This window comes from Syngnathus acus, chromosome 5, assembly GCF_901709675.1.
Source record: "Syngnathus acus chromosome 5, fSynAcu1.2, whole genome shotgun sequence".
Lineage (NCBI taxonomy): Eukaryota > Metazoa > Chordata > Actinopteri > Syngnathiformes > Syngnathidae > Syngnathus > Syngnathus acus.
Genome location: NC_051091.1, coordinates 8874074 through 8898597, shown reverse-complemented (window position 1 = coordinate 8898597; position 24524 = coordinate 8874074). Strand labels below are relative to the sequence as shown.

At 42.9% G+C, this 24524-nt stretch overlaps 5 protein-coding genes and 1 long non-coding RNA gene across 7 annotated transcripts; 2 read left to right on the top strand and 4 right to left on the bottom strand.

The window, feature by feature from the left end:
- Positions 1-277: 277 nt before the first annotated feature.
- Positions 278-4814, bottom strand: ccnd3 (cyclin D3). Its single transcript, XM_037252961.1, has 5 exons — positions 4104-4814; positions 3822-4037; positions 3146-3308; positions 1217-1350; positions 278-1078 (listed from the first exon to the last, which is right to left on the bottom strand). Exons 1-5 carry the CDS (start codon positions 4167-4169, stop codon positions 896-898), a joined length of 762 nt encoding a protein of 253 aa, XP_037108856.1. The 5' UTR covers positions 4170-4814; the 3' UTR covers positions 278-895.
- Positions 4815-5393: 579 nt separating this feature from the next.
- bysl (bystin-like) lies at positions 5394-8770 on the bottom strand. Of its 2 annotated transcripts, XM_037252942.1 has the most exons (8): positions 8356-8770; positions 7811-7970; positions 7582-7720; positions 7318-7451; positions 7086-7246; positions 6342-6444; positions 5660-6018; positions 5394-5619 (listed from the first exon to the last, which is right to left on the bottom strand). In XM_037252942.1, exons 1-7 carry the CDS (start codon positions 8618-8620, stop codon positions 5664-5666), a joined length of 1317 nt encoding a protein of 438 aa, XP_037108837.1. In that variant the 5' UTR covers positions 8621-8770; the 3' UTR covers positions 5394-5619; positions 5660-5663. The 2 variants fall into 2 exon arrangements, with proteins under 2 accessions (XP_037108837.1, XP_037108836.1); XM_037252941.1 differs by having other exon boundaries at positions 5394-6018.
- A 230-nt stretch (positions 8771-9000) lies between these two features.
- Positions 9001-11110, top strand: med20 (mediator complex subunit 20). Its single transcript, XM_037252966.1, has 4 exons — positions 9001-9014; positions 9576-9721; positions 9829-10082; positions 10173-11110. Exons 1-4 carry the CDS (start codon positions 9001-9003, stop codon positions 10392-10394), a joined length of 636 nt encoding a protein of 211 aa, XP_037108861.1. The 3' UTR covers positions 10395-11110.
- Positions 11111-11163: 53 nt separating this feature from the next.
- Positions 11164-12569, bottom strand: LOC119123690. Its single transcript, XR_005098115.1, has 2 exons — positions 11826-12569; positions 11164-11744 (listed from the first exon to the last, which is right to left on the bottom strand). It is a non-coding gene; the product is annotated as an uncharacterized LOC119123690 (long non-coding RNA).
- usp49 (ubiquitin specific peptidase 49) lies at positions 11685-17056 on the top strand. Its single transcript, XM_037252929.1, has 7 exons — positions 11685-11815; positions 13262-13371; positions 13879-15339; positions 15437-15644; positions 15982-16090; positions 16233-16438; positions 16510-17056. The coding sequence occupies exons 3-7, from the start codon at positions 13948-13950 to the stop codon at positions 16611-16613; spliced, it is 2019 nt and encodes a 672-aa protein (XP_037108824.1). The 5' UTR covers positions 11685-11815; positions 13262-13371; positions 13879-13947; the 3' UTR covers positions 16614-17056.
- Positions 17057-17468: 412 nt separating this feature from the next.
- On the bottom strand, positions 17469-22784 carry tmcc2 (transmembrane and coiled-coil domain family 2). The gene is made up of 5 exons (XM_037252939.1): positions 22389-22784; positions 21000-21425; positions 20084-20703; positions 19695-19830; positions 17469-19632 (listed from the first exon to the last, which is right to left on the bottom strand). The coding sequence occupies exons 1-5, from the start codon at positions 22389-22391 to the stop codon at positions 19333-19335; spliced, it is 1485 nt and encodes a 494-aa protein (XP_037108834.1). The 5' UTR covers positions 22392-22784; the 3' UTR covers positions 17469-19332.
- Between the last annotated feature and the right edge of the window lie 1740 nt (positions 22785-24524).

Below are 24524 nucleotides of genomic sequence, written 5' to 3'. Positions count from 1 at the left end.
TAAGAGCTGCTATTCTTTTATAGCTTACACGTGAACAGACCTATCCAAACTGCATCACGCTATCAAAATGCTTGATTAACAAAAATTTGATAGCTATGCTTAGTGTTTGTTTTATGGCATTCAATTGTGGTTTAAGAAAAAGACATTTCTGTGTCTCTTACTTTACACTGGAGTTTCTGATATTACTTTCTAAATCGCAAAAGTTATACCATCAGAAAGTGATGTCATGAGAAATGGTGGTGAAATTACTGTATTGATAAAACGGAAAAAGATAAACAAAACTGGAATGTTGATGATGGCAACGGTTTTGTTTCAATTTTTTCTTGAACAAACTGAAGCTTATCGGGAATGTAAATCAGATGTAAATGTGTGTAGATAACATGCAAAGTTGAATTGTCAGAATTTCAGCTCATTGTCATTTCAATAATTGAAGGAGCAGTGTTCATGAAAGCAGGTATTGATATTTTTGGTACAACTTCATGTGCTTTTAATTATTTCAATACCTTTTGTTGTGCCAAAGTTATTGTCTTGTCACTCTTGTTACTGGGATGAGGGCCTCAATAAATATTTTTTTAAGTATCTAAAGTGCTGCTTCATGCTGTCAATCATGTTTAATCTTTGTAGTAACAATGAAATTTATTGAACACTTTTTAAAGATTTTAAACATGCTTTTCATACAAAATACAAATGAAACTCGGATATTACTGCTTGTTTGATACAAGTAAATGTGCAACAATAAATTTGAAAGCTGACTGCAATAAGATTTGGAAAGTACCTCAAAACAATCTTCAACACGGTGGTCATTAGAAAATGAAAAACATTGCAGCACATTGCTGTTGCAAACAACAAATATTTTTTGCTGTGTGAGCAGAAAGATATTTCGGGCCTGCTACATTCACACTTGCCTGTGTTGGCAGGGAGGAGTTTCCAGTTGGTTTTCACCAGGCGTCACTGACGTCAATGAAAGGCTGACGGGTGTCTGACTGACCTCTGATCTGCAAACAGCGGCTTGGACAGGGGAAAGCAGGTTGAGCTCCACTACTCTCTGAAGCTTGCTGTAGCAGAGGAGGATGGAGCCCTGTCGCCATGGTAACCCACAAAGAGAACAAAGGTTCAACTGCGGGCCTCGGACAACGTCCAATGATCAATATTCCACTGCAATACAATCGCAAACATTGAGTTTCGACAATAGTTGAAAGTGAAACATGATTCGTACCAGATCAATGACCAGGAGATTGGCTAGAAACTTGAGCAGTGACTCTGGTGAGTCTGCCAATTTGAGCTGCTGTGTTGCCATTGTCACACAGGCACAAGCAAGGGTGGAGGGCAAAAAGTCAGAAGACTTAAATTCTGCAAATCAATGAATAAAAGATACAAACAACATAAAGATGACAACTCGGTCAAGTCAAGAAGTGTTAAGCCACATTTTAATCTAACTTGTAAAAATGCTCAGCAGAGATCACAACATAAATCACTTCATACTTTCGTCACTCTTACCCCCAACACATTTTCAGATATTTTTAGGCATTTTCTCCGGATAGAAAATACAGAAATCATATTCAAGAATGCAGAAGTACAATTGCAAAAATGCAGAAGTCCTTTGTTTTGTTTCCATGTTGAGGACAAAAACAGTTGGCTTCAACTTAATATTCGTTCTGTAGCCGACGGGATGAAAACATTTTCATTGTTCTTCTGGTCACGCACTCATTCGTTCAAGCAACACATTATTGTAACACATTGAAGGTTATCGAATCATATTAAAAAAAAGCAGGCAAATATTTTTTCTTTGAAATACTTACATTCTGATTTTCATTTCATGTCAGTTTGTCACACTGAGTTAGTTCCTCATTAGTGTATGCAAACTTTTCATTCTGATCAAATAGGACGATCTATTATTTGCTTATATTTTATATATTATCTTTATGTTGGTCAATAATTTGTAATTCAAGTTACTGCAGTCAATTACTGTATCTTGCAGTTAAATCTATTGTGGTTCCCTAAATAACATCAAGTGTCGTAAGAAGAGGAGGACAGATAAATATGACAGATGCTGCTATTGTCGGCACACCCGCCTCATGAAGAAAGCGCCTCAGGGAGAAGTGCCGAGACGCTGAGTGTACTTTTCAATCTTTCCTCGCACACCTCTGTGAATGGGTCACAGTGTCAGGGGGCCGGGAATTATCGTAACTTTTTGTGAGGTTTTATATGTCAGAGTGCTGGGACCTATCGCCTGGGGCAGCGCCACATAGCTTCGTGAGAAGCGTGGGCTGAATAGAGGGACAGCGGTCATTCACTGCACACAATACTGAATTACACAAACTCAGCTCACTGTCTCCTAAATGAACTGCTGACACGACACAATCAAACTTATAGCTGCATTCTAGCTGTTCCCAGTGGTGGAAGTCACTTCATTTCCGCAGTTAATGCTCAATTTGGGAATGACTATCGGTAGAGCAATGTAAATTTTAGAATCTAAACTAAACAATTTCATTTTAGAGACACTCTGCTACCGGACTCAGATCTAAATTTTTGCCTAAGATTTCAGACATTAAGACAAACGTTGCATAATGCACGCACTGTTCGATGGCATGTCAGGCAAGCTCTGAAGGTTGACGTAAATATTGTGTGACAAAGTTCGTGAGGCAGATAATCGACTTTTGGGTCATTTCCAATCTTTTATTTATACCCGTCCACCATAGGAAATTGATGATTAAAGTTTATCAGCATTTTTTGAGAAAGAAATTGGGTTTGATGACCCCCTGATGTCCTTTGCTACTTAAAATTGTTTCACTAAATTGGCACTGGTGTCATGGACTCTTCTGGCCCTAGTTGGAAACTGAGCAGCAGTTTTTTTTAAAGACAGTGCAGCTTTAATTTTTTGGAAGCAGGAGTCTAGTAGTTAACAACCTTACTAAGCAGAAGACATGATGAACCCCACCACATAGTTAAATATTTACCAAAGTAAGTAGGAAAACAAACGGAGATCAAGATATCCCTGTAGGATATAATGATAAAACCTGTTAAAACGCACGCATGCGAAATGTCAAACAATAAAAAATAAACATTACTTGGCACTGTGGTCTTATCACCACACAATTCATATTGACATTTGCCGGATTTTATGTAACTTAGTTATGCAACTCACCGATGGCTGCCAACGCGACGTAGGTGTGGACATGTCGGCGCAAGTTAGGAAGGTGCTGGGTCGGGAGAAAGGACAGTGCATGAAGAATGGGCTCCAAGAAATCAGAGGGGAGCACGGAGGCCAGACGCCAGCCTAGCCTGGACACCACTGACACCTCAAACTCCTGCAACACACACACACACACACACACACACACACACATTTCTATGAGTTCCCCAAGTTATACTGTACTTGTTGCTTTTTAGTTTAGAAAATTACAGCTGACTATGAACCATCAATAAATGCCTGTTGTGGCCTGTGTAACCAAAGGGGGTAATTTAAAAGATCCTTTTAGAGATCTGAAGAGATAAATGATCCAGTATATCAAAGGGAAGAAAAAACAACACTGGGGGAATGTTTGTGCAGCTCAAATATGTTTTTCTGCGGTTTTGTCCTAATAACCCCTGTGGCAAGTTGCGTAATAACTGTGGGTGAACTACTTCGGCGAAAACAGGTAGACTAAATGAGTTGTAATTTTATAGAGCGGTATTAAAAATTGTGTTTCTACACTGGAATAGTTTGGTTAGCTTGCTGAACTACAAGAGGCACAGAAATGTTTCAGTACTACAATTAAAATACTACATGTTAATGGATAAATGAAGTGTGCACTGATTACATATCCAGGGAACACATTTACCAGGATTTCTGGCAATGTAACGGAGAAGTCTGTGTAGATGCACAGCTTGGTGGTTGTCAGAGGAAAAGTCTCTCTCATTTTGGAAGCTAGCAACATGGTGACGACGCCTAAAAGCTGCAGCGTTGAGTCTGGCACAACATGGTGGCTCAGGTATGAGTCCAGGTAGTGGGCTGCCAGCGGGAACACCTCCTCCTCACATTTCTGCTCCTCACATACCTGGAGGAGAACTTAGTTACCGCTACAGAATCTGTATTAAACTCACATGGAAAATTGTTGGAATACCTTGAACATCCACATGATGAGCATCTTCCTCTTGAACGCCTGGATGTTCTGCGGGATTCCAGGCATGTGAGAAGACCCCTGGCTAGTGGTGCCCACCTCCAGGGCCCGCAGGCTTTGGACAGCCCGGAGGTCTCCAAATAATTCCAGGTCGTAGCCCGCCCGTACAACGACGTCATAATCAAATTCCAGTTCAGGGACACAATATTCCACCTTGCATGACTTTAAATTAAAAACAAACACGAAATACAGTCAACAAATAAGCAAATGGGTATGGCAGAACAGCGTTTCCCAGAAATTGGAAAAATTGTTGAATATTTATAGCTGGCAAACTAAAATAAAACGTAGATTAAAATTACATTTAATATTAATGTTGGTTTATTTCTTTATCAAACAACTGAATATTAAGTGATTTCATTACTCCTGATCATTGGGATACTTTGTTAAAAGAATGCCAGATAATGCGAGGGAATAGTTTTAAATTGTGAGAAAATATGAAACTTAAACTTCACTTTTACACATCTCGTTAAAATTAGGTTAATGTTATTTGACTACGAAGTTAACGCTTAGCATTTAGCTATTTTATCTTATTTTAGCTTTTCTGCTAGCATATTGAATTTCCTTTAATGTTATTGCTGTAAATTAGCACAAAATATCTTAATCTCGTTATAGCAAACATTAAATTAATTACTGAGGCAGTATCTTATCGTCGACTTATTCTGAAATGAATAAACTTACCGTGTTAACGGGTTGGGTGTTCAACGTGGACATTTTAGCATATTGACGTTAGCATTCAAATGCTGCTCAATGAACAAACCCATTGGTGCAAATTTACCTCAAATAAATTGGACTGTTCCAAATTGGAAAAAACTGGAGATAAAACTACTGAACTGCTACTTTTAATGAGGTGGCTTTTCATGCCCTTAAAAGTACGTTTGACATTTTTTTAATGTCTATTTTTTTTTTCTATTATTATATTACATATATGATATAAATCTGATGAGCTAGAGAAAAAATAAGGGCAGGTTCGGAATCTGCACAAAATTTATCTAAGAAAATGTACTTGCTTAGCTGATTTAAAAACAATTAGTAAATAATTTGTGTACCAGTATAATTCAAGATAAGATATATTGTTTTTAGTTGATCACTTGAAATTATAAAAAATGTTGTAAGGTATTAAAATAAAACCAGCAAACCAGTAGTGCAAAATATGAATGTTTTGCTCAAATAAATTGGATTTGCTGAGGTCTACTTCACATGAGGGAAAAAAAAAAAACAATTAGACAAAATACGTACATTCCTCACATAGGTAGAGTTCTATATTTGGGAATGGTTAAACAGAGGAAAGAAATAAGGTGATCTCCATTCCAATTTGTTGTGGATTCAGTTTTCTTTTAATACTACAAACTGCTGCTTTGAGTTGTAGTCATCATCAAATACACAGACAGCATTTCTTAGCAGACACTGCAACTCCGGTGACATTAATGCACTTTTTAAATACCAAAAAGTCCAAGTTGAAATTCTGCCCAACGTACTGTGTAGGAAAAAAGGATTAACACATTTTCAGTCCATATCAATGTTAGCGGGGATTCCGATCTCAATATCCCGTGACTCAGAGTTTTGCAGTTCTCTACGAATCTCTGCCGAGATCTGAGGGTGGGTTTGTATCTTGAGCAGCTCCAGCAGCGCTGTCTTCTGTTCGGAGGCCAGGTCAGCCTTGTAGCGCTGAGCTAGTGTGAGTAAACTCTGATGCCAGAGCACAGGAAGCACTCGTTTTTCGCTGCGGAAAGACAGGAAGTGAGCCACCAAGGCATCCAGCACACGGAAAGGCAGGGCGTATTTCTTGTCGAGCAACAGACGCAGGAAAATGCTGTTGGCACCGTTATACTCCATCTCTGCCAATTTGAGCATCGTGGCACTGAAAGGTAAAAAAAGAAAAAAATCAATAAAAAAAAGTATGATTTATGTAATCTTTCACCTCATGCAAACTGACCCCACCTACATACATATTGCAAAGTGCTCATTTTTAAATTAAAAAACTACAGTGCCTGAAGCTATTAAGGGGCATTTTATTAAGAACTGTTTTAATCTTACAAAATAATATAAATTTAATCAACTATAACTGTGGTTGACAGTAGGGAGGATTACATAATAGTGTGACGTGTAATACCATGTCTGACACAGTAGAAGGCCTTTTATAGACGAGACAATAACGTTCGTCTCAGGTGAGACAATGCTTACCTGGCGTGGAGCACAGGAATAGAACACTTTGTCAGGATGCTTCCAATGATGATTGCCTCTCTGAGAGTGCATGTCCCAGATTCACACAGCGGTATCAATATACCTGTGGGACAGAGAAAAAAAAATAATACAGATTAAAATCTTTTATTTTTTTATTTTCATGCAGTGTACCTTTCTGAAAATAAAAAATGCTGCACCAATTCATATTTCTGTGGTTTCAGTACACATTTGACTTTAAAAAGCATATACTGTATTTTAATAGTGCACATGATTAACATGAATTATGCCTTCATTGGAAACTACAAGCAGCAGCAACATGTTTTTCTGTGTGCAACACTGCCACCAAGTGGACGTATTACGCAATGACAGGTCCAAAATATGAGTCATAGTGGAAAATCCCAAAAATTAAATTATTACGTAACCAATTTCCGTGATGTATCTATTAGTGTCGGAAACTTTGTCAAGGACATACTTTAAATAATTTGGTATGTTTTTAACTCTACACTTTCAACTACAGTGGGGAAGTGGAATATAATTACAATACATTTTTAACTCTGAAGACACCCTAAAACTAAAGTGAAAGAAACTCCATTTGTAATATGTAAAAACTGTTAGTGCAGTACCACAGAAATAAACATTCCCCTAACAATGTCAATAAAAGTGATGATTAACTCTGGAAAGACTGGATTTTTGAAACACCTCATTATCAGATGTCATGAGACTACCCTTGTGTAAACATCTCACCTTTAAACCAGGCACCCGGTTTGAACAAGGCTTTCTTCAGAGCACTATAAAGATGAAAGTTCAGTCTCTTGTACTCTGCAATATCATCCCGAACTCTGGGCAACACCACCAAATTGTAAAATCTCTGGGCCATTCGCTCTTTCAGATTAGAGGAGAAGATTCTGCAACAAAAGAAGATAAACACACTCAAATTCGGATCAAATGCTTATTTGTGTCAATTGGGGAAACGGACCGTGTCGCTTGATACATGGCAGCTGCCGTCCAGGTCTCAGGCTCAGTCAAATACAGGACCTGCTCCCAGTTCGAAAGCGCTGGTATTATTTTGAAAGCCTTTGGCAACTTTCCACTGCGATATTTTGACAGGACCTGAAGTGAAAGTAATACACATTTAAATTGTGCCTGAACTCCACTCAGGGTGCCGAATGCACTTGGATGAAAATGAATTCAAAATTATTCTTTTTTTTTTTTGTGGTTGTCTAATTTGAAGACAATTCACCTTATTGACACCTCTGTACACTTCTACTACTCTGGGGTCGAGTTGTTTCATTGGACAGCCAGATACTTCTGACATCACTGTTCCCACTTCGGTCTGTTTTTCTGTTATCTTCTCCATTATAATGTCCGCTAGTGTTCGCCTAGAAGACAAAACACATGCACACATACACAATTCATTTATTTGTCTATTATTTTGCATACTTGAAGCCATTGTTGTACACGGGTCTTGCCTCATTGGGGGATTCTTATTCATGAACATCTCCATCGCTTTCTCGTCATCAGGGTCGACCACAACTTCGGTGTCATACACAGCGTTGGCATCATCTTTACCAACTGTTGCTCCCAGCTCTGGCCACTCCTCGTCTGAATCTGCATCCTGAGATGAGGAACCTGAAGAATAATTCCAAGGATGAAAAATAAAATAAAACACACATTGATAAACACATTGTTGCTGTCACATTTGACACAGGACAACAATACTTCTTTCCCAAAAGATTTGAAAACCGTGCAGAAAAACTGTAGGTTACAATAATACAAGCAAATTTGTACAAAGACGGAACATGCCAAAAATATGGTTAATATTTATATAAAAAAAACACTTGTAGGCCATAAATCTAAAACAATCCGCTTTATTTTCTGGTGATTGCACTCTCTCTGACAAAACTTTGATTAGCCTACATCATTAGTGTGCTTGATTGTTTTGGACTTCTTTTGTATTACTCAATACAAAGCAAATAACATAAACAGAGGGATAAAAATACTAAATACTACTTACCAAGAACAGTGACGGGTGCTTTCTTCTTTGGCGGCAGGCCATATTCGCTCTGGAGTTCCTCTTGCTGAATCCTGGCTTGTTGCAGGATCTTCCTGGACAGACGTTCGTTCACGTACTTGTCTTCGCTCTCAATCCGATCGTCCCGAAGCTTCACTCGGCTTTTGTCTTTCCCTCGAACCGTGTCGCCCTGTAGCATCTGGTCAACCAGCGTGTCCGACTGCCCCCGGTTTTCACCTCCTCCTTTAGATTTTCTCACTTTAGGCATAGTTGCACTTTGTATAGTGTGTAATAGAAATGTTCATATACTTGTTCGCGCGTGTTAATTGATGTGTAAATGCATTTAATCAGTGTAAACAGAAGTTAGCTAAACACGTGGAAGTGTCTTTCATAAGGGAAGTAGTCACAATACGTCACATCCGTCGTAAGTTCGTGTATTTAATTTTTGTTTGTCTCGTGGAATTTTATCGTTCGTATTGAGCAAAAAAAAAATTATCATAAATATTGTTTTAATGTTAGTATACTTTAGTTTATGTTTGTTATACTTGTTTTATTTTACCGGAAGTATAAATTTGATCACTATTGCGGAAATTCACCCGGAAGTATTTAACCTACTACGAAGACGGCATCAGACGATAAATAATAATAATGGGAGTTACTTGGTGAGGTGTACTGTTTGTTATTGTTTCAATATACGGTGTGCGTTGCCACCTTATTAACCATATTGCGTTTTTTTGTACGCCATCTGAATTATTATCACAGCATCGCTTTATCTGTAATTGTAACTAATTCACAAGCTCTTGTCGATCAACTTCGCATATTTTGTTTTTACTTGAGAAAATTGCTTGGTCCAATACCAAACAAAAATGTAAAAAAAGAATAATATTGCATGCTGAAATAATAATTGGCTCTCAGTCTATTCGTAAATGCACTCCTGCCATGACTGATTCTGTTGTATGAATGGGATCTGATTACTATATATACTTCCTGCAATATAGTGTGGGGGTATTTGATTGTGCTACTAGTCACATCATTGGCATAAAAAGAAGAACCACGGTACATTATTCGTATTGACCAATTAATTGAAATTGGATAATTGAAATTGGATCATCCTCCGAGGCATACCTGATGATCTCTGGTGGGACACTAATGTGCTTGGAATAGTTGCGATGTAGTCGATTTGCTGTTCGTTGAATGTAAAACAATGTTTGTTTGTGACCCAGTGTGTGCCAGGTGCCGGTGGCAGAGGGGAAGAGTGTGCAGCAGACTGTGGACATGGTGCACAAGAAACTAGAGCAGCTGGGAGCTGTGAAACAGGGCAGCTTCTGTGTCGACTGTGAGACGTACCATGCGACTGGAAGTGTCAGCGGTAATACTTAACGCTATTATTTAATTTAGCTACACGCCAAATGTGTGCTCAAATGTGCAGCAGAACGCAAAACTGCTGCTATAGTCAGTGTTACCTTTGTGTTTCAGGTCAGCCTTCCAAGCTCTTATATGTGATGCACAACTCAGAAACCCCCCTAAGTTGCATGGCTCTATTTGAGAACGGACCCTGCCTGGTAGCAGACGGCAACTTTGACGTTCTCATGGTGAAGCTAAAGAGCCACTTCCAGAACGCCAAGGGCCACAAAGTAGAATGCCGAGGCTCACGATACCGCTACTGCGACTTTCTCATCAAAGTTGGCACAGTGACCATGAGCTCGAGTGCCAGAGGAATATCAGTAGAGGTATATTTGGACACACTCCCAGTGTATTAAAAAAAGAGAAAAACAATCCCCCAGCTCACTTTGTTGTAACTGCACTCACTCCCGCTGCAGGTGGAATATTGTCCCTGTGTGGTTCCTGGGGACTGCTGGAATCTAATGAAGGAGTTCATGCAATCATTCCTGGGCCCCAGCGTCCCAGAGCTGCCATCTGCGTTTGCTGCTAAGCCTGAAGGCATCTTTGCACCAGCCGACTGCGTTGACACCATGACGCAGTACCTGGAGTTGTTCAACAAGCTGCGGAAACTGCAAATTCAAGGGAATAATGTGCGTTGAATTGCCGATCCTAAGGGAGAAAGCATGTTTTGTTATATTCCTAAAAATGTTCATCAATTCTGGTCCTGTGGATCAAGATGCTATTCTGGTGTCTAAGAAGGCCTGATCTTTTATTTTCATTGCTCTAGCCTTTTGGTGGACATGTCTTGTATTAAAAAAAGACTTGTGAAGAAAAAAAAAAATCTAAACTTTGAAATAGTTTTGTATTCAGTTATTCTTTTACAATAAGACACTATAGCTAAAGACTGAATACTAATTTGATAATAGGGTGGAGGCGGGAGAGTTGGGGTTGATATTGTACATACGATGTATTCAACTAGTAAAAATGCTTCAATGCAAAGACACTGATACCATTTTACCAGCCTGACTTTAACCCTCCAGGCTGGTGGATTCAAAGCCATGTGGTATATTAGTAACGTGGATAATCAGTACCATGGACAACAATAAATGTATAAGGATGATAAACTATGCTTGGGGCAGTAATAGGGTTGGGAAGTCGCAGAGACTGGGTGGCCGAGAGTCTTTCTTCAAGCGCCATTTGCCACTCCGCATGGCTCGGCTCTGGCGGTCAAAAACCCGCAGTGAAAGGCCTTGGCCTGCAGACCCTCCCCCACCCAAACGTCACTTAAGTTTTCCTGCAACCATTTTGCTACAGCTGCAATTAAGGGAAATGTGTGGAAAGACTTAATAAATCATGCATTTGGGTGTTAAAATTATTACATGTGCATGACAGTGATTACCAATAATCGATACTTGGTAGGCTTACCTTGATGGATATTTTTTTAATGTTTTGGGGCTTTTTAACAAACCCTTTGAGGCGTGTGTGTGGGGTTTTTAGGTGAGGGGTTACCTACATGGTGTGTCAATGCAAATTCTGTTCAAATTGCCTTTCATTGAACTACTAACAACTGATTTTCTTGTGCCCCCCTTTTTACAATCGGGGATCGACAATAAGAAAATTGCAAACTATCTGATGTTTGACCAATAAGATCCAAAACATCCAGTGTTCACTGTAATAAATAGTCTTTTGTGGGCTCTTTTTTTTCATATAATTATCATCAGTGCCCAGAATATTGCAGCTTCTTGAACAGGGAACATCCTTTAAATCGTGTCATAAAATGAGCACAAACCACAGTGGTGACCCTGAGGTCAGGCTCCTCCTCGCCCAGTTTGGGGCTCCAAGGCTCGGTTATTGTTCCATGTGGCCTCGGTGGGTGGGTGGACGGACGGCCGGTCCATCCTGCTGCCTGTTGTTCCGCCACTCGGCCAATGGGAGGCCGGCTGCCGCTCAGCCTCGGTCCAATGAGAGCGACGGGGTCCGGGCTCGCATCGAGAGTTGGGTTGTTCAATCTGAGTGAGGACAACAAGCAGATTTTTTTTTCTTCCTCTTTGGTGTGCCGGAGGGATGCGTTCTGGCGATGGTAACGTTACCTCCGTTTTCTACCTTTTCTCGCAAACTCGTGATTCACGAACAAAGCGTGGCTGTCCCCCTGTGTATGTCAGCGGGGAGTTTGTACTCGTTTAGCGGCGCAGTGCGTTAGCTAAGTGGGTAAATCAGCGTCGGCGATCGATAACTGCGGCTAGGTCAACTTCGATTAACACAGGGGAAATGCGATCTACACTCCCACAAACTAGCCACTCGCGTCTTTCCATCCCCGAGAAAGTCCCTTCAGAGACGCCGCCTCGGCTGCTTGTCGCCAGGCTAGCGGTGTCCCCCTTCTCCAGGTTAGCACGGAGGGAGCGCGAGCTAACTTGGTGGCCGCGCTGGCTCAACAAAGTTGCTGGATGTTCTCGGAAAGAGAGGGAGAGGGGCTCTTCTTCACGCCCCTTTGTTCTGCCTCGACGCCGAGGTGGAAGCGGTGAGGTAGCCTAGCATGGCGTTTACGAGCCGGTTGCAAAGAACCGTTCGAACAATCGGGATTAAAACAAGCACGGTAGACGTGTGGTCAATCAGATAACACGCAGTACTGTAATACAGATGAGCGACTGCGGTCCACGTAAATCTGTTTTTTTTTCCCTTTTCTTTTGGCATTGTATTAAAACATCAACATATCGGTGTCGAGCTCAACAGATGTTAAGTGCTTCTAAAAAAAAAAAAAAAAAAAAAGGGTGATTAAGTGCTTTAAATAACCACCCAAAGAAAGCACACTAAGCACATTTTTATGACCAGTCCTCATCATCTAGCTTTGTGTTTTCATGTTGTTTGCATTGTTTTTGACAACAATGCCTTCGGGAGTCATCTGAATTTTATCACCAAAACTGATCAAATCGACAATAACAAATATCAGCTGTATCTTTGCATAAAAAGCTTTAGTGTAACCCAAACATGAAGCCAAAGTATTCGGTGCCGTCCAATCTGGCGTGCATCAAGTGGTTATTATGTGTATTTGTGTAGGAAAGTCAGCAGCTGTCTCATTTGCTTCTTGTATTTAGCATTCACATCAAGCGTTTCCAAATTTTGTAGTCACAGTCATTCCAAATTTCATTTTTAGTTCATCTGAAAATTACAAACCTTTTAACCGGACTGACTCGCCATTTAATAAGAATGGTGTATGTACTTTTTCAGTTCCTTCTCCCTTGCTGAAGAAGGCCAAACTGTTCAGCTAAATGGCTGTGCACTTTATACAATAACAGCTAATGTGAACCTTGAAGTGGCCACATGATAAGCCGCATGAGTTCAAACTAGTTTGTTCAAATCCTGTTTGAGATTAAACTCAGGATTCCTGGAGAACACAGACGCTCCAACAGGAAGTGTGACATGTGCTTGACAGCAGGAGGGGGGACATGAATGCCATGAACACCTTTTGACTTTGTGTGCATTTCAAGTTCCATAACGCCTTCTCACTTCTGATTTGTATCTCCCTCAGAATGTTCCAGTGGGTGCTGCTGACGACAGTGGATATGGATGAAACAGAAAGTTGCTGTTCTCTTCGAACTTAGTTTTCCCTGAAATCTGACCAAGCCAATTATTTGTACAGTAAGCACATCTTCCCTTCTGCTCTGTGTACACTTGTCCATATTTTTCCAATTCAAGAGCTTTGCTAAATTACAGGGCTCGCTTCATAGACAGATGAAACGTACAAAGATAGCATTTCCCAAATTTCTGTGAAATAATAATTTAGCAGCAAAATCAACCCTTTTTTATCCACCTCAAGGGGCGGCCATTTTGTCATTTGCTGTCGACTGACAATGACATCACAGTTGCTTAGTGCTCGGGTAACAACCAATCATGGCTCAGCTTGCAAATATCACATGATCAAAATTAGAAAGCAGATGAGAAATATGACTTGACTTATTTGTTTTCAAAAAGAATTTGGTTCCAATTTTTATTAAACTTGCATAATATGCAATACATTTGAAACTTTCTTACCTTTATAGTTAAACAGTATACTAATAACGTGTATATGTTGGGCTACTTTTTTTTTTTTGTGTCGAACATTTCGGAAGCACTGATTTAACATAATGGTGTGACTGCAACCCGCAGAATGACTTGCTGCTCAGCCAGAGGACGTGCGTCCTACCACTGAGGGCCCCCCCATGTGTATGCGCAGAGATGGAGCGCTGTAAGCACGTGGTGCGCCTTCGCCTGGGCCATGACCACTCCATCCTCAATCCACAGAAATGGCACTGCGTGGACTGCAGCACCACAGATTCGGTGTGGGCCTGCCTCAAGTGCTCCCATGTGGCCTGCGGGCGCTTCATGGAGGAGCACTCGCTCAAACACTTTCAGGAGTCCCACCACCCGCTGGCCATGGAGGTGCGGGAGCTGGACGTCTTCTGCTTTGCTTGCGGAGACTATGTACTCAATGACAACGCGGAGGGAGACCTCAAGCTCCTCCGAGGGGCCCTCTCCACCGTTCGCAGCCCGGGTACGCGCTCGCTGCGTTCCTCAGCTTGGCGGGCGTACGCCCACCGGGGCGGGGAGAGCGGGCCGCAGCCTCCCATGCAGCTGGCCTTGCGTCATAGGAGGAAAACCCTCCTTGCCAAGATGCTTCAGAGGTGGACGAGCAGACATCAAGAGCTGCAGGCGGAGCGGCGAGAGAAGCTGGAGGAGGCGAGAAGACAAAAGAAAGAGGTGAAAAGGAGATTGTTAGAAGAGCTGGTCAACGTCCCTCCCAGAAAGAGCGCTCGGCTTCTCACTCAGGCGCCACGTCCGACCATCGCACTCATTCCTTGCAAGTTTCGAGACCCTCCGGAACGCCTACCTCCTCCTCCCAAGAAGCCTTCCCTCCTCACCTTGTCGCGAAAGCCGCCTCCAAACGGCAGGGCCGCGAAATTGAGGCGCTACTACTCGGCCCACTCGGCTACCCGCCGACGGCTCGCCCCGGGAGTCACCGGTCTGCGCAACCTGGGGAACACATGCTACATGAACTCCATCTTGCAAGTGCTGAGTCACCTGCAGAAATTCAGGGAGTGTTTTCTCACTTTGGACCTGTGTGAGACGGAGGAGCTGCTGGCCAAGACCAACCACTCACAAGGGGTGAAGGCGGTAGCTGGAAGCGTGGTTGGCAGCGGAAACATGCCGCTGACCTCATACCCGCTGGGACGCGTTGGAAATCTGGCAGTGGGCAAAAAGGAAAGCACCCCGCCCGCCCCGCAGACTGCCGAGTTGGTCCAGCCCAAGGAGACGCGTTGCTCCACCCGCCAGCGGATGTCTCTGTGCCACGAGTTGCATACGCTTTTTAGAGTCATGTGGTCGGGCCGCTGGTCTTTGGTGTCTCCCTTCGCCATGCTGCACTCGGTGTGGAACCTCATCCCAGCTTTCCGCGGCTACGACCAGCAGGACGCCCAGGAGTTCCTGTGCGAGCTGCTGGACAAGGTGCAGCAGGAGCTGGACACGGAGGCCTCCAAGCGGCGCATCGTCATCCCCATCACCAAGAGGAAGCTCTCCAAACAAGTGCTGAAGGTGCTGAACACCATCTTTCACGGGCAGCTACTCAGCCAGGTGAGTGTGGCACCATGTTTAAGGCATTTGGAAAGTTCCTGACTGGGTTTGCATTTCACGGCTAACGGGAAGCTCTGGTTTCCGCTCTTCTTTCCAGGTGACGTGTCTGTCCTGCAAGCACAAGTCAAACACAGTGGAGCCATTCTGGGATTTGTCTCTGGAGTTTCCCGAGCGCTATCACAGCGTCAACAAAAGCTCGGGCTCCACAGCCTACCAGCGCAGTTGCACGCTCACCGAAATGCTGTCCAAATTCACCGAGATGGAAGCGCTCGAAGGCAGCATTTATGCCTGCAACCACTGCAACAGTGAGTGCAGCCTTTCGACTTGATAATGTTTCACTTCTCCAGCGTCGGCATTTGAATGCGTTTCTTGACGGCCGTTATATAGAATTGCGAAAATAACCAGTCTAATTGTTCTCGAGGCTGGTTTTACACTACAGGTTTAAGTTTGAATTTAGGATTTAAGGCTTTATGCAAGATACAAATAGCTTGAGTTTGGCTGGCACGCAATTGAAGTAAACAGAATGGACATAAAGCTTTTGGAATGTTTACACCATACTGTGGTGCGTTGTAACCAGCACTTTTTTTTCCCCGCTTTGTCACATTCACGCTATACTTTGTCTACTCTCATGTGGTTTGTCAGAGAGAAGAAGGAAAACATCCCACAAGCCTTTAGTTCTTTCAGAAGCCCATAAGCAGCTTCTGATCTACCGCTTACCTCAGGTTCTACGGCTGCACCTCAAGCGCTTCAGGCAAGTGCCTTTATATTCCATGGAAATGTTTAAAAAAAAAGAAAAAGTCCATTCTTACATCTAGATCAATGTCCAAGAAATAATCCCTCCCTTCAGATTAGGTTGCCGCCGACTAACAACAAGCTCTGTGTTGCGCGGGCAGGTGGTCGGGGAGGAACCATCGAGAGAAAATCGGCGTCCACGTGGCCTTCGACCAGGTTCTGAACATCAAACCCTACTGCTGCACGGGCTCAGGTCACTCTGTCCACAGAGGAGGCTACACCTATGACCTGTCGGCCGTGGTCATGCACCACGGCAAAGGCTTTGGCTCAGGGCACTACACCGCATACTGCTACAACACCGAAGGAGGTGAGTGCGCCGGACCAACGCGCCGGGTGACCAGACAACGGCCGAGCTAACCGCTTTCGTGTGCTCCTCAGGTTTCTGGGTCCACTGCAATGACTCTGAGATGAAGGTTTGCAGTGTGGAGGAAGTGTGCAACACTCAGGCCTACATTCTCTTCTACACCCAGAGGTCTGCTTAGGGACTTCTCGCTGTGAGCCTGAGCTGCATTTATGAAATCGTTTCACACTCTTAGAAGTAGCAATAGGAGCAAATACATTTTTCTTTCTGCGTTTTGATTAAGATCACCAATAAAATGCGTGAAGGACTATTAGGGCTACATGGCGAATTAAAATACAAGAATCAATCTAATGGTTGATTCTAGTAGTCCTTCATAATAACATTAAATTTGTGTTCTGCTTTTGCGACACAGAGACATGAATCAATAATTTTGGTAATTTTAGCGATAGTTAGTACTTGGCGCAAGTAGTAATTAGCCACTTGTGTTTCAAATCTCATTTTCATGTGCCCGCAAAGAAACGTTTTCATAAATGAAGCTACAGGTCGGTCCGCCGATGGGACCAGCAGACTGTGCGCAGGTTCGATTACGTCCTGCTGAATATCATGTGGTGTGCTCTCATTCAAGAATTTAAATGATAAAAAAAATAGCTCATTTGTTTTGAGTGTGGAAACCAAGCTGGCACACGTTCCTGAAACTTTGTTTTATTCCTAGAGCTGTTTTATTTTGTAGCTTTACGTACGATGAGAGGGGGAATCAACTCTTCCCGAAATGGCCCGGTTTACTTGAAAGAAGATTCCAATAAGTCCAGACTGTTTTGATTCTGGTTCCGCTTTTTCTTTTAGATTTTTTTGTTTTGTTTATTGTAAAATGTCACTTTTCCAACGTACATCTTGTTGTCTCCAGATTTGTATGTTCTCTCGGCGAGTTCGCTTGAGTTCATTCTTTGTTCGGCTGCCGTGAAAGGACACTTGACTGAGAAGTGAAGGAGACGTTTTTTTTGGGGGGGTTCTCTTCTAGCTGTGATTGTTTTGTTTGTTTTTTTGCTCCTGTATTGTTACTACATGGCAGCTCCCAACCCTCTTTGAGTTTTTGTGTAGACGAGGCCGGCGATGGGGGGGAGGGGAAAAAGCCACTGCAGAAGTGATGAATGTTTTTCTTTTATTCTTTTCAAGAGACATTTGGTACCTTACTTTTTAGCACCTGAAAGCAATATATTGTAAATCTTAAACCTTGACAGGAATTTAAGATCAAATCAGGAATTTTTTTTTCTACTCTGCTGTTTCTATCAAAGTCTTTAGAATTTGCTAGCTAATCGAAAAGAAACTTGTGTTTGATACGAGTCAAATCCACACAACAACCATTTGTCAACCCTAAGTCAAAAACAATCTTAATGACGATGAATGTCCTACTGCTTAGAGGTCAGGTGAGTTCTGTTGTGTGCTGTAAGAATACATGTCATCAATGTAATGGTCATATGAGTTTGCCTGACAGTTATTAAAAACATTAAGCAATTTCCTGTGAATTTGAGCCATGTTTCTCATCACTGTGTCAATTACACTCAGTGGCCACAATTCAGCTGTGTCTTGAGATACGAGTGATTTAGCTTACAATATTTTTGAGAACTGAGCAGTCATCTGGCAAATGTTTGTCTTGCAAGAGAACAAAATGTAGGTTTGCTATATGGTGGCAGTGAATATTCGCAGGCATAGATTCTTTATCCTCTGCCAAGAAGGACTAATACTTTGACCATCTCCATGTACTGTAGTATATCTCATCTGTATGTCTGGAATATATTGAGTATTCACGTTCCTAATTCTTTAATTCACTTTTAAAGATTTGAATCCTCAAAGAAATACAATCTAGTTGAGATAGAATACAATCTGACGACAGAGGATTAATTGAAAATAATCCCCTGAGATTACATCCCTTATTGAACCTTTTCTGTCCATGAGTGCTTCGCTTAAACCCATTAAACCTCTGTGTCTCAGCGAGGTGGGGAAAGTATATTCCTCACAATTTGTAATAAAACAGCCATATTTATTTGTCGATATTTTGTTTTTTGTAAACCGGATAAAAACATTGACACAAATTGACATGCCAGTTCATTTGACACTGGGCGAAAGCAGATCTACAACAGTGGTTATGAAAGATATCAACTATGGAGGGGAAAAATAGTTTACAGAGCAGTGAAACATTTTAAGCAGTTAAACGCTTTGTTCAATGGCAGCTAGAAATGTGTTCAAAAAGCTTCCCTGCAACACAGCAACAAACGAGATGACACTGATTTAACAAATGGACAATTCATTAGATAAACCTGCACTCGCGAAATTGAAAACATTTCAAATTTACTCACTTCGGATGGATTATTTGTAAAGTAAAAATAAATGCAAACTCAAATACACACGTGTGTGTATAAATATATATATATATACTATATCTTGTATTAGGTCTCATGCAATTGTGCAGATGTACCTAATAAAGTGTCCAGTGAGCTGGCATAGGGCAAAATCCATATTGTCATTAATTGAAATGTCAACTGGTGCCAGTGCACACATGAAGACATGCATGATGGGCATATAAACATTCATGAGGAAAAAAAAAAACATATCCTCCCAAATAAGCTTCAACCTGAAGGTCAACCTCGTGAGTCCTGTCCTGCTAATTCATCATAAGTACATCCTAAAAGAATGTTTAGAAAAAGATGAAGAAGTTTTTGGTGACAGCAGTGTAAATCAATAAAGTTTTCCACACCAACGATTGGCAAGATGTTATTTTGTTTACGTCTTCATGGGTGCTTCATTTTGTCAGTCAGGAAAAAAGAGCAGCTCACATTCCGTTGCAGGCCTGAAAAAAAACATTCCAGGTGAACTATCTGCTCGGGTTTCTCTCTCAGAGCAGCTCAGCTGGGTGGAAACCAAGGCTCCACAAAATCCCAGTGCTTCCACAAAACAAAGAGCAGCACGGTGAGCAGGACAGTGGCGCCCACCCGTGCCCGCGTCTTCATCAGCGGCGTAATGAAGTTGGCCAGCGTGGATACGAACACCAGAAGCACGGCCATGAGCGCCAGGATGACGTTGATGAGCTTGCCCAGCAGAGCGCGGGCGTTGGCGTTCTCCACGCCCTCCAGCTGGACCACCTGTTGCTGCTGCTGCTGCAACTCCAGCTTGGTGATGCGTGTCAGGCACGATTCCACTGCCTCCTGCCAGCGCACGTGAAAAATGAGCACACCATCTATCCATCCATCTATCCATCCATCCTTACCTGAATGTCTCTCGCTCTCTCGTAGGACTGATAGGCCACTTTCTCCTCCATGCTGGCCAGTTCTTGTTTGAGATTGCTCATTTCATTCTGATGAAGCTCTGTCAGGTCACTCAGCTGCTCTTCTAATCGTTCATACCTGAATTCAAGACATTTACCAAGCTTTTCAGGGATAAGGTATTTATTATGAAATCATTTAAAAATATATTAAATATATTTATAAATATTATTTGAAAATAACCAAAGAAATAATTACAAATAAATAAATAAATAAATATGGAATAAATAAATACATTCAACTAAAATCCTAATGAGCTAAAATTCGCTCATGCAAGATTGGCTTGTTTTAACTAATGTTCAAAGGCCTTTTTTGGGGGGGGGGGGTTGCATACCTGTATCTCTCTTCTTGCAGGCACTGTGTCATGTAGGAGTAGTCGCTCTGCAGTTGGCCCTTCATGTCCTCGATGGTGTCCTCCATGTGCGCCTGGCTGGCTTTGATCTCCTGCAAGCCCTCGAGGAGGGAATCCCAAGAGCTGTGCACATGATGATGGTGGTGGTGGTGCCCGTCCAGCCTGGGACTCCCTATCGTAGGCCCCAACATGCCGCCTCCCCCTCCCCCCGCCCCGCCGGAGTTGCTTCCCGGGGCCGAGCCGGACGTGGCGCTGGAGCACTCGTCGTCGCTGCCGTACTTTGGACTGGACACCAGAGTGGCGCTTCCGCTGAGAGCGCGGGGGGTCGGGGTGACGTCGGAGTGGCCCCCAACTCCGTCCTCCATAGTATCCTTGAGATGGGCGATGTTATCTGCGCTGCCAAACTTGTTCCTGATGAGACTAGCAAACTCTCTGGGCTTGGAGACCACGGAGGTGTGAGTCAGGGCCGAAACGCCACCTTTCACCCCTTCCACTACGCCTCCTCCGAAACCGCTTATCCCAGCACGGACGTTGGCCCCCACGTCCTTGAGTCCTTGCTGCATGTCCCGCAGGACATCCTTGGGCTGCCGGGCCGGTCCATTCTGGACAGACAGGAATCTCAAAAGTTTAGTCTTGAGATGTAAACATGATGGAGGAAAATGTAACTATAGCTGAGAAACAGAAACTGTGATTGGCAGTAGCTCATATCTCGAAGAAACTCAGGTCAGGTCATTCGTAACTCAAGCCATAACTATATGTTAAATACTTTGGTCCAAAATTTTCTAATGAGGACAAAAGACATCATACAAAATGGATGGCTGGATAGATGTGAGAGGTCTTATGTGACCGATGGGTTTATATTTAGAACCAATTATGTCTGTGTGCAGTAATGACTCACCTGCTCTATCTCCTTTAGCTTCTTGTGATAGTGTTCTAGCTTCTTGTGCAAGTGCGCGATGGTCTGTGCCGACTTTTGGTTCTTCTTCTCAAACACCTGCTTGATCCTGGATGCCTGCTGCTTATCGGCATTGTGGGCTAGCTTCAAGTATTCGGCCACATTGTCGTCGCGGGCCTCCTGCTCCACCCGAATCTGCTCCGTCACCTTCAGGATCTTCTGCTGAAGGTGCTCCAGAGCGGCTCGCGTCCTCTGGGGCTCGCCGCACCCCGCCCCGCCCGCGCTGCCTTCGGCACTGCCACCGGCACTGCCACCGGCAGCCACGCTGGATGCTGACCCCGCTGCGCCCTCTGCGCTAATGTTGCTGTCAGAGCCTCCATGGCTGGCAGTGGACGGGAGGCCAAGAGTTGTCACCTCGCTCTTATCCAGCTGGCATGACGACAAGGAGATAAATAAAGTCAATCTGATGTTCAATCATCCTTCCCCATTGAAATAAATGGAAAGCCATTCATCTATTCTAGCTTCCCCTAGATTTATAAAATTAGGATAGGAGAGGATAAAGAATATATGCATGTGAGTATTTTTTTTTTTATCTGTCTACGTGTGTTGCACCTTTCAATGAAGTTTTGTTTGTTTTATTAAGTTTGGCAGCAAACATTAGGTGCACATTTTAGCATGTATAATAAAGTCAAAGTATCCTTGCATTCTTCCAATTTTCTCTATGTGACCTTTAGAGGATGAAGTTTGCACACCTCAGGGTAACATACAAACAAGAAATTGATGTCAATATTTTAGGTGACCACTAATGTGATGATTGATCTAAGAGGGGATTCCCTGCACGGGTATATGGGTGGCCTGGCAGATGGCGCCTCTTAATGCTCGCCTGCCCTCGCCCGCCTGACGTCAAAACAGTGTAATCAGAATCTGCAAACATGAGCTCAGGGAGACACATAACACCGAACATCTCGGATGTCGTGCTCTAATTTCTCTGGACGGGTCAGTGGAAGGATTTATCAGCATTTGACTGGCATAGCGGCGTGATACTGATGGCTGTCATGACTCCCGGGGGCCATTAGCTACCCCCCCCTTGCGCCTCTGTGAAAGTAGGTTACAAACACGTTGTAATAGGGATGAGGAAAAAAACAGACGACCCCAACCGGGAGAACGTGGAATGCGGGGTCGCTGTAAAGCTGACACAGCAGAAGATGCACTGCCTGTGTGATGCTTCATGACTGCGAAGACACAACAATGCAGCAAAGGATGACGCTGTGACCTGACTCTGTCTTTTCATAGCGCAAGCGAGGGGATGGAAGTGACACAAGACTGGCAGCACCGGCACACGACGGGGGTGGATGAGGACATGAGGATGAGGAATCAAACGAGAAACGTTACCATACTGCTTTAATCCAATTTGTGCGGTTTGAGTTCCAGGCCCATTCTGCTGCTGCCCACCACCACCTCCTCCTCCTCCTCCTCACCTCCTCTTCCTCCCCCGAGCCCCCCACCCCACCCCGCTCCACCTATCTTCACCCTCAGCCGACGCCTGGCTGACGATCACCTCAGGAGGTCCTATGCGGCTCCATTGTTGACGCCGTCGACATCTGCAGTCTCCTCGGCTCCTCTTCCTCGCACTCTCGGCCGCTCTGATCTAGTTCTCTCTCTCCTTTCCTTCTCCTCTCCTCCCCTCCCATCCCCTCCTTTCGGTGCAAATGCTGCCTGTCCTGCCCTGTAATGGAGGTGGGAGCAGATGATGGCGGGGGTGGGGATGGGAGCGAGTTTAGCGCAGGCGTAGCGCCGCCACTGTTGGAGTAGAGGTGTGGGAGGGGCAAAAGGAGCGCAGAAGGGCCTGTGGCGAAGAGGGGGGGGATAGCTGCAGTAGAAATTTAAACAATCTGCTCCATTATCGTTAAGAATAAGTTGTTCATTCATTCATTGTACAAGCCATGTTTTAAATGGGATAATGCACAAACATAAATTGTTCATGATTGAGTTACTTTTAGTTCCAACATGTCAGAAAATTGCTGAACATGTTGATCATCTTTTCCAAAGTAAAAGCATGTTTGCAAAGGTTTGATTCAATTGCACGCTATGTTTTTAATGACGTTTGCATTCCTTACAATGAGGAATGATTTGAGTTCTGCTTATAGATCGCATAATGTTGGCTGCAACTTAATAATATTATCATTGTATAATTATAAAAATAATTTTGTGGTTAAATAAATAAATAAATAAATAAATACTGCACGGAGAGCTACAATGCAAACGTATAACATTTGGAGTCAATTACTTTAAGTGCCCTTTCCAACGATGCACTTTTATTTTGTCAAGATAAAAAGGTCCCCATCCATCCCCGTCTAGCAAGGACGCGAGAGCGATGGCACTCTTATTATAAAATTGTGTTTAAAATAGAAGTCGGATTGACAGAAATCAGGTCAAGTGCAGGGAAACATCAAAAGCAGAGACACCGTTGATTCATCTGGGTGGTAAGAGGTTGCCATGGTGATGCTTAGTGCTATGTTGCCCAGGAGACCATGACTCATGACTTAGTTCAGGGACACAGGTGGGGAACCTGCAAGCCATGAGAAGCATAAGGTAAGTAAGATTTGATCCAGCCTGTGGTGTCCAACTAACCATTTTCTATAGTGCTTGTCCTCATTATGGTCACAAATGAGCTGGTTTTGGGCTGGAGGCCGGGTAAATCCCGGACTAGGCAAACATACTATGGACTACTTAGTCTTCACTTAATTATGAGGTTATTATCGCTAACGAAAACAAATAGCTACAATAGCTAAATATACATATAGCTACTATTGAAAAACATTTTTGTTAATTAAATAATATGTATATTTACTGACGCTGTTGGGTCAGGGTTTAATTAAATGTGACTAATCGCCCCTTTAAAGCACCAGATTCACTCAAATGGACATGAGTCAAAATAAAAACTGTATTGGTTCTCTCTCTATTGTGTCCACAATCACCCAGTGTAAATGGCAACCATTTTCTTAAAAAGGAAAATAATATGGATTTTCTCATTTTACATTTTGTACCTTTATTTTGAAGAGCAGAGCTCATTTTCTACTACTTCCTGTTTTGGTGACTCCAAACTTCCTGCTCACGTCTCAGTTTACGACAAATTCACCTTGCTTCAGTGTGGTAAGACGATGTTTTTACTTGTCATATTTTGTGTTGAAAGTCAGGAGACGTCGTTCATTGTGCCTTTTTGTTGTTGTTGTGCCGTTTGCCTGTTATATGTAAACACGTACTGCGGGGTAAAGTCGGAAGCTAGGCTGGAGAAACAACTCAAACTTAGCGCCCTTCGAAGCAGAAGGAGGGATGAGGAAACTAAGTGTATTATTTATTTGTCCAACAAATGTCATTATTTTCATTTTAATAAGAGCTGCTGTTTGTAATGTTTAAAAGTTCATTTAATAGTTTTCACGGTGCCATGACGTTGGTGAAGAGAATTAAAGTGCACCAGTCGAAAATCTCTGCAGTGCGCCCCTACTATTGGAAATGACAACAGACCTA

What these genes read in the sequence shown, in the direction of transcription:
- ccnd3 (XM_037252961.1), bottom strand. Translation starts at nt 4,169, where the DNA reads ATGCCTGGAATCCCGCAGAACATCCAGGCGTTCAAGAGGAAGATGCTC. An exon ending in TCATCATGTGGATGTTCAAG is followed by an intron (nt 4,038 to 4,103) that starts GTATTCCAACAA and finishes GTTCTCCTCCAG; the next exon opens with GTATGTGAGGAGCAGAAATG. An exon ending in TTACATTGCCAGAAATCCTG is followed by an intron (nt 3,309 to 3,821) that starts GTAAATGTGTTC and finishes TGTGTGTTGCAG; the next exon opens with GAGTTTGAGGTGTCAGTGGT.
- tmcc2 (XM_037252939.1), bottom strand. An exon ending in AGCTAAAGGAGATAGAGCAG is followed by an intron (nt 20,704 to 20,999) that starts GTGAGTCATTAC and finishes CTGTCTGTCCAG; the next exon opens with AATGGACCGGCCCGGCAGCC. An exon ending in AGAGAGCGAGAGACATTCAG is followed by an intron (nt 19,633 to 19,694) that starts GTAAGGATGGAT and finishes GTGCGCTGGCAG; the next exon opens with GAGGCAGTGGAATCGTGCCT.
- usp49 (XM_037252929.1), top strand. Translation starts at nt 13,948, where the DNA reads ATGGAGCGCTGTAAGCACGTGGTGCGCCTTCGCCTGGGCCATGACCAC. An exon ending in ACGGGCAGCTACTCAGCCAG is followed by an intron (nt 15,340 to 15,436) that starts GTGAGTGTGGCA and finishes TCTTCTTTCCAG; the next exon opens with GTGACGTGTCTGTCCTGCAA. An exon ending in TGCCTGCAACCACTGCAACA is followed by an intron (nt 15,645 to 15,981) that starts GTGAGTGCAGCC and finishes GTGGTTTGTCAG; the next exon opens with AGAGAAGAAGGAAAACATCC.
- bysl (XM_037252941.1), bottom strand. Translation starts at nt 8,620, where the DNA reads ATGCCTAAAGTGAGAAAATCTAAAGGAGGAGGTGAAAACCGGGGGCAG. An exon ending in ACCGGGTGCCTGGTTTAAAG is followed by an intron (nt 6,445 to 7,085) that starts GTGAGATGTTTA and finishes TCTGTCCCACAG; the next exon opens with GTATATTGATACCGCTGTGT. An exon ending in ATTCCTGTGCTCCACGCCAG is followed by an intron (nt 6,019 to 6,341) that starts GTAAGCATTGTC and finishes TTTACCTTTCAG; the next exon opens with TGCCACGATGCTCAAATTGG.
- med20 (XM_037252966.1), top strand. An exon ending in TGCGACTGGAAGTGTCAGCG is followed by an intron (nt 9,722 to 9,828) that starts GTAATACTTAAC and finishes TTTGTGTTTCAG; the next exon opens with GTCAGCCTTCCAAGCTCTTA. An exon ending in CCAGAGGAATATCAGTAGAG is followed by an intron (nt 10,083 to 10,172) that starts GTATATTTGGAC and finishes CTCCCGCTGCAG; the next exon opens with GTGGAATATTGTCCCTGTGT.